This window comes from Chelonoidis abingdonii, chromosome 1 (genome assembly GCF_003597395.2).
Source record: "Chelonoidis abingdonii isolate Lonesome George chromosome 1, CheloAbing_2.0, whole genome shotgun sequence".
Classification (NCBI taxonomy): domain Eukaryota; kingdom Metazoa; phylum Chordata; order Testudines; family Testudinidae; genus Chelonoidis; species Chelonoidis abingdonii.
This window is the reverse complement of record NC_133769.1, coordinates 187,313,848-187,334,575: the sequence shown is the minus strand read 5'-3', so window position 1 is coordinate 187,334,575 and position 20,728 is coordinate 187,313,848. Positions and strand designations below refer to the sequence as shown.

The 20,728-nt window shown below is 38.9% G+C and overlaps 1 protein-coding gene across 17 annotated transcripts in view; it reads left to right on the top strand.

Annotated features, from left to right (window-relative positions):
* ROBO2 (roundabout guidance receptor 2) overlaps positions 1-20,728 on the top strand; it is a 653,740-nt gene that overhangs the window by 448,655 nt on the left and 184,357 nt on the right. For all 17 annotated transcript variants that reach the window (XM_075073141.1, XM_075073108.1, XM_075073151.1 and 14 more), the window contains exon 5: positions 2,141-2,279. In XM_075073141.1, the coding sequence (XP_074929242.1) occupies positions 2,141-2,279 (139 nt within the window). The remainder of the gene's footprint in view (positions 1-2,140; positions 2,280-20,728) is intronic.

The following is a 20,728-nucleotide window of genomic DNA, read 5'->3' as shown; positions in this document are numbered from 1 at the left end:
GGAGATGGGTGGCAGGAGAGAGATCATTTGATCATTGTCTGTTAGCTTCACTCCTTCTGGGGCACCTGGCATTGGCCACTGTCGGTAGACAGATACTGGGCTAGATGGACCTTTGGTCTGACCTGATACGGCCCTTCTTATGTTCTTATGTTAATATAAAGTGAGCACCGTACTCTTTGTATTCATTGTTGTAATTGAAACCAATATATTTGAAAATGTACAAAAACATCAAAAATATTTAATAATTTTCACCTGGTATTCTATCGCTTAACAGTGCACTTAAAATTGCAATTAATCAAGTTAATATTTTTGAGTTAATAGCATGAATTAATGACAATTAATTGACAGCTGTTTTAGTTTCTTGTGGTGGCTTTAGTGATGGAGATCAGGTCTAGATGTACAGCAGGGTGTTTTCACTTTCCTCTACAGTATCAAGTATTGATTATCATGAAAGGCAAACTGCCACATAAAATAGCCTATTAGACTAATATTGCTTGGCAAATTCTTTATTCTTATGGCTAGACTGTAGGTTTTAAAACACTCCCTGCATATGGGGTGGAGCAGAGCAAGGAGGAGCGCTCAGATAGACATAAGGGGGAAAGCAACAAAAATGACAAAAGGTTTAGAAAACCTGACATGAGGAAATACTGGGCATGTTTAGTCTTGATATAGGAAGACTGAGGTGGGGACCTGTTAAGTCTTCAAATATATTTAACGGCTGTAATAAAGAGGATGGTGATCGATTGTTCTTCATGTCTACTGAAGATAGGACAAAAAGTAATGGTCTCAATCTTCAGCAGGGTATATGTAGGTTAGATATTAAGAAAAACTTTCTAACTGTAAGGATAGTTAATCACTGGAATTAGGTCATCAGGAGAGGTTGTGGAATCCCTGTCACTGGAGGTTTTTAAGAACAGGTTAGACAAACACTTGTCAGAGATGCTGTAAAGGAGTCCCATTAGGTTTTTATCCCAGATGGTGGAAGACCTTGACCATCCCCACTTATCTACACTGGGTGGCTTATGTTCAGCTTTAGTTTCTTAGTCCTTGGAAGGGGGCCGCTGCCCATTGTGGGTCTTCTGATATGGGATCAAAAGGAAAATAAATGTACCAATGCACCTGAGAATAACTGCTTCCAGAGCCAACTCAAAGTAGAAAAGGCCTGAAGTACCTTCTCTCTAAGTAGTAGTTTTCTAGGAGTCCTTCTATCTGGATAGCTGAATCAGGCTCACTCTGTCAGGCTTACCCTGGAAGTTCAATGCATTTCCTGTAGTGTTGGGCATTGTGATCTCCTGGATGGGAGTTCCCATTGTGGATTCAGGAGTCGCTCCAACTGTTTCCTGCTCAGGGTGATATCTCCCCCGGCTGACTACAGTTTCCTCTCTATCCCCCGCCCCCCTCCCCTCAACATTTCTTGTGCCTTCCTCATGAGTGTTGGTTCTGTACCCTGTCAGGAATGATCTAGGTTTATGTGGTCCTGCCTCAGCCCAGGGAGCTGGACTTGAGTTCCCTTTCAGCCCTATATTTCTGTGATTCTATGAATCTCTGTCTGGACTGCTCCTTGTACATGGTAGGCTGGCAGTCTACTCCATCTCTTAGTGGTTTACTGATCCTGGTACACTGGTCCTACTCTGTGGCATGGTATAGAGGGGGAGGGCAGTGTTCCCACTTCCCTGCAACATTTTCTGATTCTCATTTCCCACAAACTGTCTGTACACTGCCCAGAGTGCAGGGAATGCAACTGTGACTGTGTGTGGCTATTGTGAAATTAGCAAGAATGGGATGTTTTTTGCTTGCCCCCCTGCGTTTTTGCTCACAGTGTAGCCATAGACTTAGTATTTCGTAGCCTGATGTTGCACATTTAGAACTAGAGTAGATACAGTTAAAATATTTGTTCTCTTTGTAAAGCTGCTTTTTCTGTGGCAGCTGATTATGTAGTTTTGCTGCTCCTGTTTTATGTTTGTTTCATGCAGAATATGTTGTGGCAGCCACTGACGTTCCTTCCTTGTTCTCAGCTGTTGAGTGTATCTGTGCAAATTATAAACAATCACATCTTCATTAATTTGTCTATATCTATATCTGAAATATTTTAATGTCGTCAACCCAACTTACTATATATCATTTTAAAATCTCTTTCAAGAACGACCCACGTTTCTCAGGAGACCAATTAACCAAGTGGTTCTGGAGGAAGAGGCAGTAGAATTCCGATGTCAGGTCCAGGGGGATCCTCAGCCAACAGTCCGGTGGAAGAAAGATGATGTGGATTTGCCAAGAGGAAGGTAAGAGTAACCATTCCTGTTCCCATTGTCAGTCTCTCCTCTCTGGTTAACCCTGATTGCTTTGTTCTCTAGTGTAAAACCCTAGTAATCAGATATAATAGGTAAGGAAATTTATTGCCTGTTGGTCAAATTACACTATCAAATATGCTCCTGAGCTGGTGAACTAAGGAAAACCACTTGGGGTATGATGACCCATGGAAAAGGGTCTTGGGGAGAGGAGTGGTGGAGAGTTATTTGGCCACATGGACATTCACTCCACTTGAAGAACATATCTGATGAGCTCCCAGAAACAATAATAAGTACTTTAGAAACCTGATATTCCAGAGAATAACTTACAGATGCTCTATGGGGGGCAAACAGAGCAGAGTGCTTTCATACCACTTGGAAACAGTAGTTGGAAGGCATAAAAATAAGGCAGGCTGGAAGGGTTTGCTGGCTCTTCTCCAGTTTTGCACAGTGGTTTGAGGCTAGAAAATAAGTCTGTCTTTTCTGGAATATTTTGGAAAGAAAGAAACAAAGTGCCAGAAGTAGAGAAAATAAATTTAAGAGGGTTCAGTCATTAGTAACAGATGTTCTGGCAGGAGGAAAGGCAGGAAACCACTAACACAACAGACTTAGTTTAACTTGAAAAACATATTTCCCCAGTGAAAGTGAAAAATAAGACAACACCTTGAAAAGATAGTTATTAATAGAGAGGTGAATATTTGAATAATAATTTCAAGTGCTAGAACTGTAGAGGACTGAGCAAATGAAGGATAAGAAAAGAACTCCAGCTGTGAACACATTAAAGGTGTTCCCACTGAAATGAATTGCAAAGTTCCCATTGGTTTCCCTAGGAGGAGAATCAGCAGGAGCGATCACGATCAGCAACCAAACATTTCTCCTTACCTGACCTAGCACAAACAAAAACAATGTTCATATTTCCAGCAATGGTAAAATATTTGGTCGTGACATGTTGTTGTTGATATACAAGTAGAAATAACATTAAGGTAGTTTGCATTCATCATCGAACCCATTGTTCATCTCCTGCATAAACAATATACTGTGTCATACTCATTATATTGTCTTTTCTCATTCTTCTTGAAATGTTCTGTATATAGACAAGTAAAGTGACATAAAAATTGCACAAAACCATGTGTAGGTATTTCGTTAGCATGTACCTTGTCAATAGAATAATACTCTCTATGGAAAATGGACATTTCATTGTATTGAGAGGTTTGTTTTTTCTAAGGTATCAATAAATAATTTTCTGTTGTTTTTTTTCCTGTGGCTTCCTCCATTATTCTCCATTTGAGCTTGTGTTGTGATAAGATGTTGTGAAAGGTAGCAAGAACATTTTGTTTGACATGTAGTAAACTTTACCTATCCCTACCCTGACTTCCCTTTGATAGACTGAAGGCCTCGTAACACCTTCATTTGTTGACCAAAAGTGGCTCTGACCATGCCTGTACTATGAGCTAGGGTCTCATTCTCCTGCTCATGTACACAATGAGAGCTCAATGAGAGCTAACACAGGTATAAATAGAAGTGTAGCTGTGGTACTAGCATGGGCAATGGCAGCATGGCACAGTTTAACTGTGCAGAGTTGAAGCACTGCTGAAACTGACGGGAAAATACTCTGCACGGCTAAGCTGTGCCTCCACTTCTGCCGCCCTTGCTACCACAGCTACCCTACCATTTATACTTGCACTAACTGTCATCAAATTACCTCATGTATGTGCCTGTGAGCAGGGGAATCACAACACTAGCTCATAGAGTAGATGTAGCCTTTGCGGGCCTCAGTTTTCATGTGCTTCAATTTATGTGCGCTTAGCTTAAGACAACTTAAAGGGGCCTGATTTTTAGAAAATGCTCAGCAACCAGCATCTGAAAATCAGGCCCCATTAAGGTGTCTGAAATTGGGTACTCAAAAAAAGCATACTACAAGGATCTATTATAAACATACCACTCTTTCTTCCTGGATGCATACATATTAATCCAAAGGTCTTGCTGCTCTCGGTTTGGAGGGTATGGCCAATCTACTGCTCCTTCATGATCTACTTTTGACTCATACCCCACCAGTAGAAAACTGCTGATCTTGTTGCTTTAACTGCTAAGTTTGATAAAGATTTCAGGCTAAGAAAGAACTCCTATCTTCTGGATTTTAAAATATTTAATGTTTGGGTTTTATTTTTTCACATAATAATATTAATAATAATAATAATTGAGTTCTTTTTAAAGTTGTTAGCTGGAATTTGTTTCTTCCTGTAACATTCCTGCTAGTGATATATTGTGACATCAAAACTAATGTAATGATAATACATATTGAATTTGGGTATACTGTAATGTGTTTGCATGTAATGTGGTAAGACTAATATTTTAGGAACTGATCCTGCAAACACTATTGTCAAATGTAGCATTTACTATTGTGCACAGGTCCATTGAAGTCAATGGTAGCAACTCATGGTGCAACAATACTCTTAGTAATATTTTCAAGATTGGGTTGTTAATTCCCCCCACCACCCAAAAAATTAATAAAATGACAAAAAACAGAATAGAACAAATAACCTTAAATTTGTTACACATGTTGAACGTACCATTTGAATAGGATGCATGTTCATAGCTATTAAAATATATCTTTACTTTGCAGTTTAAAATAAAGGGAGATTTTTGACAGAGCTTTTGTTCCAAATGCAGTAACAAATGTGTGTATATCTAGTGTGAGAACCAGCGTCAGGGAAGCTTATGATTAGAATATTTACATCAAACTTGGGATTTTGATGTGTGGGCAGATCAAGATGTCCTTTTGTTTTTGATTTTTATTTCACTGAGTATACTTTCCTGCTTAGGACATCTATTGAGTTCAGGTGTTTTGTTTTTTTTAATCATTGTTATTACTATTAAGTCAGTCTTGTAAGTAGAAATTTCAGATTCTGAACTGATGGTGGTTTGCAATTAAGTTTTATATTTCATTAGATCAGTGTTTCGCAAACTTGAGATGCCACTTGTGTAGGGAAAGCCCCTGGCGGGCCGGGTTGGTTTGTTTACCTGCTGCGTCTGCAGGTCCAGCTAATTGCGGCTCCCACTGACCGCGGTTCACTGCTCCAGGCCAATGGGGGTTGCTGGAAGCGGCACAGGCCGAGGGACGTATTGGCTCCCATTGGCCTGGAGTAGCAAACTACAGCTGGTGGGAGCCACAATCAGCTGGACCTGTGGACGTGGCAGGTAAACAAACCAGCCTGGCCCACCAGGGGCTTTCCCTAAACAAGCGGCATCCCAAGTTTGGGAAACACTGCATTAGATCATGTTCATTCTTACTGCCTATATGCTCTTCTCTTTCTTTTCATATTTTAACTATTGTGAGATGCATTACCTTTAATTTCATATCCAAATATGATTTCTTCTTAGTAAAAGTTTGATTTTAAAACATCCACCGGGCTTGCATATAGATATATATATATATATACACACACACACGCACACAAAACTGGTTTTCATTGTTTACATAAATGGAAGGAAGATGCACGCTAACATTCTGATCATAACTAGCTTTAGCCACCAGAGAATACTCCAGATGTTGTGTTTTATAGTGCAGTTTAACATTGCATTAACAGGTTTTTTGCATTTATAATTGGAAGGTACAATGTTAGAATCTTCATCTTAGTCCTTAGAACATCACAAGCTGCTACAATGATACTTAGATTCATTCATTTTAAGATCAGAAGGTCTAGTCTGACCTTCTACATAATGACCAAGTCTTTTTCAGACTTACTGCTTCCCAGGATAGATTCTTCCTTCTCTTATAAATGTGGCCTGCATTCTTAAATGTGTAACCTTACATTTGGCCCTGTTGGCTTGTGCCCCTCTTACCAAGCGATCCAGATTACTCTGTATCAGTGACCTCTCTTCTTCATCATTTACCAGTCCACCAATATTTACATCATTTGCAGACTTTATCAGTAATGGATTTGTGTGTCCTTCCAGGTCATTGATAAAAGATATTAAATAGTATAATGCCAAGAACCAATCCCTGTTTGATCTCATTAGAAAAACACCTACTTTATGATGATCCCTCATTTACAATTGTATTTTGATACCTATCAGTAAACCAGTTTTTAGTCTATTTATTATGTGCCATGTTGATTTTGTATTATTCTATATTCTTTATCTAAAATTATGATTCCAAGTCAAATGCCTTTCAGATGTCTGAGAATATTATATTAATTTTTTTGGTAATATGTATTTTCCATAAACCCATGTTGGTAATGCAATGCTGACAGATCCTGGTCATTGGTGGACAGGATTGAACCTGGGGCCTTTGGAGCTAAATGCATGAGCCTTTACTGCGTGAACTATAGGCATATAGCTGTTAGCTAAGGTTGTAGAGCAGATTCATTAATCTCTGCCTCTGAGTGGTCTCTATGCCACCAGAGAGGACAGAACACGACACCCAGGAGGTGTGTGGGTTACATACTTCCCCTAGCTGAGCAAGCACGTCCCGAGCTTCAGAGACTTCCCAGTTGAAATCCCAGATGAGTCCTCACTTGTAAAGCCAACAGATCCCCTGTTGTCAGCGGGAAGATAGATTCTGGGGCCTCTGGAGCTTTGTGCGTGAGACTCTATTGCATGAGCTAAAAGCCATACGGCCATTAGGTAAGGTTGTGGAGCAGACTCATTAGTCTCTGTCTCTAAGTGGTCTCGGTGCTACAAGATGGGACAGAACACCACACCCAGGTGTGCGGGTTACAGTAACATAATTAATGCCAATCTTTCTTTAACTCTTTTAGTTGAGTCCTTTGGTTTAGGTAGTTAGTATCAGTCATTCCATTATTTTTTTCTGGGATCAATGTCATGCTAACAGGCAGACACTTCTCAGCAGTCTCACCAGGAAGGTTGAGGATTCGAAGGACATGAAAGTTGCTCTCTCTAGAGAGAGGACTAGAGCACCCCCCTCCATGATGACATAGCTTCATTGAAGTAAACAGATCTGCAATGATTTATACCTGCTGGGGATTTGGCCTAAGTTCTTTAGGTCAAGGCTGAGATACATTGTAGAGGCAGTACAGGGAAGGCTTTATGTGGACAGAGCAGGACAATGAGGACAGACACATGCATGGAATTAAGCATACGATCACAACTTTTATTAAACTTTATCACAGGTGAGGCTACCCACCTACCACCCATACTCTCCTATACCAGGCATTTATTTGGTTCCACTGCAGGAGTTATAGGGCTCCTTACCACGTAACCGATAAAGCAGAGTAGGCTCTCCTCAGTCTACCCTCCAGGAGTCAGCTTTCTCTGAGTCTTAGCACCCTCCATCTCTCCCCTCCCCCGCCGCTGTCCAAGGAGAACAGAGGATGTAGCAGGGCCACAGAGTCTGACCCTATCACAAGAACCCAGTGTCCTTCACCAAAATCCCAGGTTTCTTACCTCTGGGAACCATTCATTAGCCACTCTGGCAACTGGCCACAGGTTGCAACAAATAAACAACTCCACCCCAGTACCTCAGTTACATACTAAGCACCTTCCTACTTAAACTCCCTGGTCTTCTGCCAAATGGCCCATAGGAGATAACATTCCTTCCTGATCCCCTAAACAGGTGATCAGCTAGACCTGCTGCATCTGTCTGGCCAGATTCCCACTCCTTGTTTGGAAGGGTAAGGTGCGCTGCTGGAACAGAGCTGAAGCAGGCTCCACATGGCCTCCATGCTGGATTAAATCCTGAAGCTGGGGAATACTGACCAGTCAGTGCCTTCCACTCCCCAGCTGGCCAATGAGTTCCAGAAACTCCCAGGGGGAGGTGCTACCTATTGTCCCTTGGCAAGTATCTCCCTCCCTGGCTGCTTGGACGGTCTCCCTTTGTCGCTGACCCCATCAGATCCCTGTTTATGTGGGTGAGTGGATTTCTACTACCCCTTCCTGTGCTTTATATGTTCATTGAATAAGAAGATTACTTTAGTTTCTAGTTCTTTCATTCTAGTACATTTTATGATCATTCAGCTTCCTTTAAGGATGAGGTAAAGGGAAGAGAAATCTATCATTTATATAAACAAAATCTGAAAGTGACGTCCTCATCATTCAAAGAGTACTTGGGACTCTAAAGCCATTTTGAACTGTATTTTATGTATGCAGCTGAATTTGGAGTAATCTGAAAGAACAGCTTTTACTATATATATTTGTTCAGTGTGGGTAAAGATATTTGTCTAGCTGTAGACAAAATGAATATCTAAAAGATGGGCAAGTGACAGCATGACAGCTTTGTCAGTTGAAATGAAGACAACTTCCGAGTATTTTCTCTTTGATTGAATGGGAGATTTTTTTCAAAGAGAAAATGAAGCTAACTTGCATCTTCTGAGCACCTCTATTATAAGCATTTTGCATCTATGTTTCAGTATGAAACCTTCAGAAAGTTTTCCCTTTGCATCCCTTATTACATAAATAAAACCCTCCTCTGAACAGATGTTCCACCCATTTATATTTGTGTTACAGCTTAGAGTGTCAATTTCCTATTTCCACAGCTGATGACATTCTTTGTGCAGCTGCCTAATGTTAGTGTATATTCTGTTTTTAAATAACATTCTCCTCTTGGCTTCATCTCAGGAGTACAATGGCAGAATTATAGGAGATGCCCGCTAGGGTGACTAGTGTTAAAGGTTTATTAAGGTTTCCATTCAAGATTTCAGCTTTCAAAAATGTCTAGTTCAGTGATGCTGGAACATGAATTTTGTTATACAGAGTGTTAGGCCCTGATTCTGAAATGAGCGCCTCATAGGAAGCAGTTGTACAAAGTAATTTGCAAGATCAGGATATTAGCCTACAAGGATGTAAATGTCTCTCTCTCTCTATCCATCTAAATTCTTCTTTAAACTTTACTGAGAAATCTAAGAGTAAGGAGAGCATAATCACGTATCATACTTAGGAGATAATACAGTCAAATTATATAGCTATTACTACACCAAACTTTGTGTTGCATAGTAATTGAAAAGCCCTTCAGCTCCTTAGAAACCTTCCTATTATCATTTTAATTATAAAGATCCTTTTGTGAACAATGTGTATCTCAGGTTGCAGCTGGATTAATTTAAGAAAAGCAAGCAACTCATAACTTCTGAAGAAACTGAGTATTTTTAAGTTATATTAACAATAAAGTTGTAATCTAGTGTTTTTGTTCAGATTCCTATTTACAAAAATAAATGAATGATGTTATTTTTAAGCTGAATTCAAATAGAAATATGAAGTTTGGATTGGTGTTTTTAGCAAGATTTTTCAAAATTGGATCCCTAAAGTAAGTTTTCTGTGATAGAATTTTCAAAAGTGTCTAAGTGGTTTAGGAGCATAAATCCAAATGAAAGTCAATGACTGGTGCTTCTAAGTCATGTAGTTATTTTTTTTAACAAAAACCTTACTCTTAAATCCTTTTGTAAGTGCCTAAATAAAAGACCTGATTTCCAAAAGTTCTGAGAAATGAGAAGTAACAAAGTAAGTGGTCAGGGCACTATCCTGGGACTTCGAAGACCTGAGTACAAGTCCCTGTTCCACCACAGATTTCCTGTGTGAGTTCTGGCAAGTCACCATAGACACTCTTGAAAATGTTGTTAGGAACCAACCTGCATCATTAGGAGCATAAATATCTTTTTAAAATTGGCCCTTAGTGTCCCTATAATTCAGTTCCTCATCTGTAAAATAGAGATAATACATATGAGGGAGTTGTGAAGGTAAAGACAAAGACTGTGAGATGCTCAGATAATAAAGTAATAGGGGGCTATATATGTATTGTAGATAGGTTTTTTATTTTAAATTTGAAGTAAGCACTGCAAGGAAAGTATGTAAAGGTTTTGGTGCCTGGTGCACCTTTATTAACCACATAGTTACAGAACACTATATTCGTTTCCAAAGAAACTGGTCATCAATTAAGAAAGCTCTAAGAAAGGCTCCATGGACACAGTTTATTCAATAATATTGCTGCCTACAGCCACATTCCTCTTATATTGTTTTGATTGTATATTAATTGAATTATTCAGCATTTCTACTCTTTTGTAGACCACAAACTACTCCCAACAGATTAAAAAATTCCCTATATTACAAATTTTTGGTACTAAACCAACAGGGAAAATAATAGTACGATGTGAACTCTGGGATGTGTAAAGCTTCATTCCAGAGGCTGTCCATTTTGAATCAATGACCCAAGACTGAAATGCATTGTGAGTCAAGGAGAGAGGCACATGTATATTTTATTTTAATTGCTCTAAAAATTCTACATCAATCCATAGCTACCACACTGCACTAAGGCTACGGGAATAGTTAATCAAATAGGACTCATGTCAAACTACTGAAGGTGAACAGGAAATTGTGGAGTCACTAGCCTGATGCCCCTAGCTAAAATATTAGGTTCACTATCTCATGAATAAACTTGGTTTGCTGTATAAATGATACAGATAGACAGGACAAAGATGATTTCAAAGCAACTGAGGACAAAAGATTATTTCAAAGCAAATAAGTTAGGCAGAGGAACCAGGCCAAAGTAGTTTTTTTTTTTAAATCCAGTATACCACACCCTTTTTCAGTGACACAGTTCGGTGTCCAGTTGTCTCCATGATACATGATTGATGTAAACAGGACTTACTGAAGGGCAAATAGCTCCTATGAAATGGGGAGTAACAGTTAAGACCTCTAACCAAATATGGCCTCACTCAAATAATGACTCTGCTCCTTTTAATCCTTAGAACAGGAAGGGGAGCATTGTTATTGTTTGAGATTCTTTGGTGGAGGGGTGACATTTCTTTGGCTTTCTATTTAATAAAAATTTGAATAGAGTTTGTGCAGTGTTTCATGTCTTCAGATTTCCTAGTAAAGCCTAAGAGAGCAGCTGCGTAGCCTATAATTATGTAGCAAGCAATACAGGATTTTTTTTTTCCCTGAGGAAGTGAAGAGATTTTCAATTACAAGTTAAAATTTATGACACGCTGTAATAACTGTTTAAACCTTTCACACAGAAGAAGATAGCAGTGCTAGCTCTTCATAAGAGTGAGACTTACTCAGAGAATGTATTTTACAGTTGCCTTAAAAAATGTCTTAAGTAGCAATCACATGGGTCTTATTTTTTTTATTTTTTTTTTGGTATTCCAGCCCAGAACAGCTGGTTGAGCTCTGTAAATACATCTTTAATGAAATTACAACCTGCATTTGTAAGTTGCATTTACAGACACTGTCTGATTAGATGAGCATTGTACTAAGGAATGAAAAGTGGCAACTGCACCAGCAGAAAGAGTAATTTATTTTAGATGCCATCCGCACAGTGGGAGAAGGTAGGCAGGGAAACCTTACGTTATACTTCAGAATTAAAGTGGTATGCAGTTTACACAAAGTGCATTGCTAAGTGTTATGAGATTGAGGGTTATTACATGAAACAGCAGAGAAAATCATAAAAAACAGAGGTATGGTTTGTTGTTTACTTAAAATTGACAATGTTCATTTTAAAAATTATTTTGGAAAAATGCATGCATTATGTTCTGTTGTTAAAGGATAATCTCTTGTTCTTATATGTAAAAAAAGTCATTATTCAAACCTCTGATTTTATATTTAATTTAATTAAGCAATTGTTGAAGTGAGAGCAATATGAGCATCAACTTCAGTCACAAGTGAGAATTTAGACAAATTAGAAGTTCTCTTTTTGTTCAAGTATGAATTTGGCTACATTTTGGCTTCAACTGTAAGGCCCATGCAGCAGAGGTATCCATGAGACATTTTTAAATCTAGTATCTTTTTTTAGTGCACATAATTTCATCCACATTCTGTGGGCACAAATTCCATCAATTGGATTTCTGATTTGCGTGCATTGTCAGGCAGAGATCTAGTTTCCAGGATTAGCACTGGTAATTTCGGTGGACACAAAATTGCAGGTACAAGACTAGATTTTAAAAATCAGCTCTTTAGTGTGCACAATAGTAGGACTCTTCAGAAAGAGTTTCAGATAAGACTTGTATCAGGTCTTCTAAATGAATAAAAATCAGAAACTTTCATTTTTAAAAAGGATTTAGTTAGGGTCGGTTCCCGAGCGCTTATATTTCCCTTGCACACCAACATCTATTCGGCACTGGTGAGGCCGCATCTGGAATATTGTGTCCAGTTTTGGGCGCCACACTACAAAAAGGACGTGGAACAATTGGAGAGAGTCCAGCGGAGGGCAACAAAAATGATTAGAGGACTGGAGCACATGACGTATGAAGAGAGACTGAAGGAACTGGGCTTATTTAGCCTGCAGAAGAGAAGACTAAGGGGGGATTTGATAGCAACCTTCAACTACTTGAAGGGATGCTCCAAGGAGGAGGGAGCTAGGCTGTTCTCAGTGGTGACGGAGGACAGAACAAGGAGCAATGGTTTGAAGTTGCAGTTGCGGAAGTCGAGGCTGGATATTAGAAAAAACTTTCTGACTAGGAGAGTGGTGAAGTATTGGAATGGGTTACCTAGGGAGGTGGTAGAATCTCCATCTTTAGAGCTATTTAAAGTCCAGCTAGACCGCACCCTGACTGGGATTATTTAGGGAAAATGGTCCTGCCTTTAGCAGGGGGTTGGACTAGATGACCTCATGAGGTCCCTTCCAACCTTTTGATTCTATGATTCTGTGATTCTATCTCTCAGGATCAGGCTTTAAAAGCTGTTTCAGAAAGTAAGAAAGAAACTGTGTAATTTTGAATTCTATTGTACAAAAGAAGCACTACATAAGAACATTTATATTTTGTGGATGGAACAGTGAAGTATTTAACTGCAGTCTCCTCTAGAAATAACCAAGGGGAGAATGACCTTTCGATGAAATATGAGTTAATAACCCTACAGTGCTGAGTGCTTTGGTCGAGTTAATCTTAGTACAGATTGTAACAAACTGTAGTCTAATGTGTACTGAAAATTAATTAGAGGAAAGACTGTTTTAATGGTGTGATGGATCTAATCTTTGATTACATCAGCAAATTTCTGTTGCAATTAATAACAATTAATTGTACTAAATAAAGGAACCAGGGGGGAAAGGTTTGTCATGTTAACTGTAGCACTCACACTATATCACCTTACATCCATTGTGTTTTCCATTCTCAGCATTTTGCTTCCTAAACTAACCATCAAGGAGAGACTGACTCCCTTTATGAGGAACATAGGGGAGAAAACAGGATGTTTTTAATAGCTTGTCAAAGAGAGATAGTAAAAGAAAGAAATTGAATGTGCTGTTTGCATACTTATGGGCAACTGGAGAGACTAGAGGCAGTTTCCAGAGGATATTGTTGTCCAGTGTTAAATACAGCATATGGCTGGTATATGTTGGTCTATAATATAACTTGTAGATATTTCATACAACTTAACAGATCAAAAGTAGAGGTCCAAGACCTGCAGTACAAACATGTTTATTTGCTGCTATCCGAAAACAGATCAAGTCATTTAAAACTGAGGTGTGTGTGTGTCTTCTATATAATTCTTATCAAGTATCAAAGTGGTGCTCCACTCACCATGATTCTCTCCTGTTGGCCCTTCCCTTTCATCTGAGAATTGATTCCCCCTCTCCTTTGTATTTAAGAGTCAACAACCCTCCAGAGAGGTGAGAAAGGGAGTTGATACCTCTCAGAGGTGGTATTATTTCAAACTTCTGTTTGCCGACTCATGAAGACAATCCTGCATTGATGTGATTCAAGTCTGGAAGAATTTATTTACAACCATGTGGCTACAGACTTAAAGTGACCCTGTCAACCAGCAATTTAGTGCAGAGATACTCAAATTTTGCCACATGGACAACTGGTGTTCTGTGGAGCACTTGCTGCTTTCTCACTGAAAGCTGGTTGGTCACAGATGGTTTTTGGTTTTTTTCTACCTTTTCAATCCTTTTAAAAATCATGAATACTTAAATTCTGTTGAAACTGATAATGTTCTGAAACAGCATTCCAACCCAATGCTATTCCCTTCAAGCACTGATTCTTCCTTTACAATTTTTCTGGTTTTTATTGGATATTAAATAAATGCTGTTGAAAACACTGTGATGTAGAATTGCATTCAGATTAAAAATTCTTAATATGACTTGTTCCAATGTATTACCACTTGTAATAAAATATTGGAAAAATTTGGCTATACCGAATAAAAGAGCATGGTAATTGCATTGTTTGTAACATTTACTTTTAAACTTCAGAAATGTTGAGCGGGTTCTCAGAGTTCATGCTAAGGAAACCTGCCTTTTTGACATGTACAACACTCTTTTAAGGACATGAAATAATTTGAGTTTCTGATAAATAATTACACTGCCTGGGTTGACTAATAAGACCATATACTTTTTTTTTTAAATTGTGTGGGAAAAAATTGCATGGAAACCCTTTCAGAAGAGAAATCAGATGGATTCTCCACAAGCAGGAATTAGGACCAGTAACCACTAGCTACTGTTCAGAACGTGGGACACAGGGAGTCTTCCTCTCTTATTTTAAGTATGTTCCCTCCCAGTAAAGGATATGAAGGATGAATATTTCATTAGAAGAAATGAAAGGTTGCCCATGAAACCACTGCAGAAGAATTTTTTTACTGTAAGAACCAACAAACCTCTGACATGTGCCAACTCCTGTTGTTAGGTCTTTTGCTGAGACCAGTTCAACAATAGTGAAACAACTGGTGTTAATAACATGTTTTTGAGTTCAATTGTAACATGATTTTGAGTTCAATTAGAACATTAACATGATTTCCTCTTTAGTGACCACTTTATGCTTTGTTCTTGATGTACAATAGAGATTAGAAAATCTTTCAGTTAATTTCACTGACAAGACTACCGTTGTTAATCATCACACTTAAGGCAAAGAAGCATAGACCAGCCAACACAAATTCTGTTCATTTCAGAATGGTAACAAGCAGCATGTTCAGATTTCTGAAAAATGCTTCTTTTGACTGTATAAAAGCATGTTTAGTGAATTCAAGATGCTGATCCTGGCTCAGGCTTGGTTATTGGATTCCAGCAATGGCTGTATCCTTTTTTTTTTTTTTTTTTAATTTATAAGCAGAAATGGACATGAAGTAGTATTTCCCCCCTTCTTGAAAGTGAATTTTGTGGCTGTGAAAAGTGCTAGATTGACAGCCCTGAGACTTGAGAGTCCTCTGTTGACAGATGAATTACGACATGGGCAGCAGTAATGTCCCCAGTGCCTGACAAATACATTTCAACTCTGATGTAAAAAACCATTTCAGAGCTGGGAGGATAGGTCTCCATGCCAATTCATTATGGGTATATCTAGGCTGCAGCTGAGAGCAAGTCTCCCAGCCAGGTTAGACAGACTTGTGGTAGTGGGGCTCATGCTAGCACACTAAAAATAATGGTGTGGATGTTGCAGCACCTGGGGAAGCATGGGCCACCCCCAGGTCTGAGCACAGGTAGCTAGGCTGAGCTGCTGCCAGTGCCACAATGTCATTCAGCTATTTTTAGTATGGTAGTGTGAGCCCCGCTACCACAAGTCTGGCTCACTCCAAGCTGCAGTGTATGCATACCCATAATGAATTGGAGTGGAGAGCTACCCTCCTTTAAATCAATGGTCCTTTACATCAGCATTGAAGTATATTTGTTAGGCACTGGGGACATTTGTATCACTGCTGCCCATGTGGCCTCTTATGTCAGAATGTCAAAAAGGGTGACAATTGGTTCTGATTTTTGTGGCATGGAGAACTGTCTGTCAGGAGCTAAAGTGAGACCACAAAGCTATTTCATGTAGTTATCAGGTGGTAACAATTTCCAGTCAATACTGACTTTGTCTGTAATTGAAAAGGTAATGTAGAGGAGAAGTGAATGATTCCATATCCTTTTAATAAGCCCTTCAGCCCTTTAGTCAAACACAAACATTTGGTCCTTTGTATATATTTTGGTGTTACAGATTTACTTCACTGTCTGTGAGAGAACTTCTGAGCACCTAAACTTTATGGCTAGCTTTCCAGCATTGACCGTGTCTCTTACCAGTCACTGTAACTTTTAAAGAAAGAAAACTTAACACACTTCATTTGTCTTTTGCTATGTATTATCCTTCCCATTCTTTATTCTTTTTTATCTGTAACCATCACTTTTGAATTTTGTCTTATTTAGATTTTGAGCTGTCAATAATGTGTACATACATACAGTGACTTATGGCACTGTATAAATATTAATAACAAAAGAATGCATTGCTTGCGGAGAAAAATCACGTGTTACTTCAGAACTTGAAGCAATTTTGCACAATAAATGTAACTGTTAGAGTTTTATATTATTTTAACGTATTTCCGGCCACTCTATCAAATGCCAAAAGCATATGTTGGTTTAAGGAATAATGAGCATGTGGTTTTGTACTTTATATTGCTGCAATTAATACTGGAAATGGTAGTTTAATTATAAAAATGTGCTGATAGCAAACCATAAATGTTTTCAGATGAAGCCAAAACATTCTTTCCGAGTGTTTAATGTGCCAATAGCAGATATGAAAAATAACTTATGCCACTTAGCTCTGTCCCTGGTCCAGGTCCTGGGCCCTACTGTGGCCACTTCACTTGGTCTGCATGTGAAAAACCACCAGGAAGCCATTTTAAAAAACTACCTGAGGATTTCCATGGCGTGGTGAATTCCAGGGTGGTACAGGGAAAGCATATTGGATCCTATACTGTGCATCTACCCTGCCACTGGTGTAGGAGGCGTGCCCAGGGAAAAGGGAGTGTACAGGTAGCCACTATGTGGAGCAGACTGCCACCTGCTCTAATGCTGAGTTGAGGGCTCTTAGCAGCTGGCTCAGTTTAGAATGGTCCTGAGTTGACTCTAAGATGAATCTCAAAACCACACCAGCACCTGGGATCCCCAGGCTCAAGGATATATAAAGGTTATTTAAAGCTCTGTGTGTGTGTGTTATTTTTATACACACACACACACACACACAATTAAAGGTAATTTAAAGTATATATAAACTGTCAGCACACTATTATACAACTGTCACTTATCAAAACCAGCAATGAGTGCATTCATATATGCCAGAGACTGCCAGATTTCACAATCAGAATCACCCAATTTCTATTAGAATTTCCTCACCAGCTATGCTTTTTTCATCTGCTTGCTTTCTCTTTATTTCTCGTTTATTAAAGCCAGACCCATTCTAACTGTGACTTGTAGAACAGGAATAATTTTATGTGATGTTTTAAAGTGGCTTATATATCTTATATATAACTCACTTCCGTGCTGCCTTCAGAGCTGAGCTCCCAGCCAGCAGCCGCAGAGCTTCCTGCAACCAGTGGAGGTTCCCGGAGGTGTGTCTGACCCAGCCCCGGGAATGGCCCAGCGCATGATAGGAACCCCCTGCTGGGATGTTCCCTGGCTGTCCCTCCCTGGTTCCGGATCCAGCGCTCAGGGATTAAAGGTGCCTTGGGCAAGCTGTGTGGGGGGACCAGGCTCTGGCCCCCCCAAAAGTGATGACCATCCCATATCCTGTGATCCTCACTTCTGGGCTGCTGCTGGTGCCATTTAGGTGCCGAGCTTTGAAGGCAGCACCACCGCCAGCATCAGCGCAGAAATAAGGGTGGCGATCCTGCAACCTCCCATGACTCCCTTTTGGGTCAGGACTCCCACGGTTACAGCACTGTGAAATTTTAGATGTAAACATCTGAAATGGTCAGGTGTTATGGCATCCGCCTGTAATCCCAGCTTTCCATTATAAAATAACTTCATTTTCTTGGAACTTTTCTTTTTTACTTATTAATTAGCCTAACAAAAAAAATAAGTTGTAGGCTTATAAAACGGAGCAAAATATTTCACTTTTTGTCGTAGCTACAAGAAGTCTGCACACAAACTCTCTTTTTAATAAAGATTATGTCGCGAACATACTTTGGAGAAAAATTTGCAGATAGGATAAACTGTTGTAACTTCATTTAAGTCAGGTTCACCAATTTGCACCAGTGAAAGATCTAGTCCTTCTTCTTATAAACTGCTTTCTGCAGAGACCGTGACTTCCTATGTGCCACATTTGGAGAACTATATGAATGCTAAAATTCATGCCCATTGATGTGTCTTATCTGCATTCACAATTGCAATGATTGACTACACAGTCAAAGGAAATGCACGCTCACATCACCAGTTAGACATTTACCAGGCCATCTATGAGTGTAATGACTGCAGCTGCAGACACAATTGTGCTAATTGTGCATGCAAAGTAGGCATGTAAGCACATGTGTATTTTCTATGCTTAATTACGTGGACATTTTTGGAAATCTTGCCTTCAGTGTGTTTTGTAAAGCACTGTGTAAATTTATTACACTCTAATGAAATAGAAGATAGCAAATCCAAAAACCTTCATTTTAACAGTCACCTACACAGCATTTGAATTATCAAAAGTTTTGTAATTTCAGGACATTATCTTTTTTTTATTTTAGTGCAGACAGATGATTGGGTACTGAACAATGGACAAATAAAGTTTTAGAAATGGGGCAAAATCATTAGCAGCGGAGAAGAAAAATAATTTAACCATTTTTTTATAAATTCAAACCAGTGCATGACAGTAACCTCAATATATTTACTATTTTTAAGCATTGTACATTAATTTGTTTTGTTTTATTCATTATTTGGTGAAACAGATGGTAATGGTTTTGTCACAGTTTTCTTTTCTTTTTCTTTTCTTTTCATTTCCCCACTTTGTCACAGCTGGTTACCAATCAATCTCAATTCACGGTACAGTGATGATAGCACATGTTGTCCGGGGGCCAAATCTGATTGGGTTGCATTTTTTCAGCAGTGTTTCATATCAGAAAAAAACATGTCTGCATGGCAGGGACTGTCAGCACACTATTGTACAACTGTCATTAATCAAAACCGCGACAATGAGTGCATTCATATATGCCAGAGACTGCCAAATTTCACAATCAGAATCACCCAATTTCTATTAGAATTTCCTCACCGGCAATGTTTTTTCATCTGCTTGCTTTCTCTTTTTTTCTCATTTATTAAAGCCAGACCCATTCTAACTGTTACTTGTAGAACAGGAATAATTTTTTATGATGTTTTAAAGTGGCTGTTTTGTATCCACACATATAATGACTGCTTATTTAAAAATCTTTTCTCAGTTCAGTACTGATGGTTGAAGAGTAAGCTAGAGTGAAAGGTTAAGTGTCTCAAACTGTTTAACAAAAGAACTGTTTAAAAGCTAGTAGATGATAGTAAATATATATAACTACACATTAGGGGCTACATGTTATAGTTAATTTTGGCATTAGCTTGGGTATCAGCCAGTAATATTCAGGTAGTATATTGAAAGGTGTTTCTTGACACTATGCATATTGTACAAGCGTTGGTTGTGACTCATAGTTAATTAAGATTGAACTGATTTTTTCCCCTTAACACTGAGATTCAGCCTTTTTTGTTATACACGAGTACAGTTATCATCCCCAAATTTACCCTGCTTATTATCTGAGTGCAGAATGAATGTTCTAACACTTTACAAGTTCATCCCTTAATAAATTTGAGTTACAATTAATTTTAAAATGGGTTCTGTAAGAAATTTAGCATTCACTATTAGACCTTTTTCTGCCCTGAGTGATCTTAATAATGGAGTAACCCAGGCCCTGCAAACTTTCCATAAAGTTAAAGCTCCTTTAATCTTATGTATGGGCTACATTTGCAGAAATTATTTGTAATTGAGCTAAGTTATTACTTGTTGTATTTAATTAGATAGGTTTGGGTCTGTGCCTGAGGTCATTCTTAGCTGGAGCCATGATGGAATCAACCATCACTGAGTGCTAATATTCTATTGGCAGAAATGGGTCAGTGACATGAGGAAGTCTGTGCATGTGTCAAGAGTTTTCACTGATAAATTACTTCGCTGCTAGTTGTCACTGCTTTTAAAAGTTATGTCGCTGTATGCTAGCAAATGAAGGACCAAATTCCCCAGTCTTCTTTGCACTGCTCCAGTTTTACTTACTTACATAGACACAGACAGACACACAGACACACACACACACAGAGCTTTAAAATTGATGCTACATATGTTCAGTTCACTAGAGATATCACTTGGTAACATTCTCTTCGGGCCTCTAGGTTATTGCTCATATATGATATTTTTAATATTTAAATACTTATACCGTTCATCAATAGTAAGGGACGGGAGTCCAGTTCTCATGTGTTAAAATGGACTGTCCCAGAGCCTTCAGTACCTCCAGGTCTCAGCATGCCCATAATTTGGTCAGGTGTGGTACTCCAGAGGGTCAGTGACATTAATCTAGATGCAGGAGATCTTGCCTGCAAAGTTAGATGCAAGCTTTTTATAATAGGAGATACTGGACTTTGGTAGTAGGAGAAGGCAGTTTGAATTGGTTAGATTGTTCACCATCCACAACAGATACTCATAGACTCGTAGGTCAGAAGGGACCAATATGATCATCTAGTCTGACCTCCTGCATAAAGCAGGCCACAGAACCCTACCCATACACTTTTATAACAACCCCTAACCCATGACTGAGTTATTGAA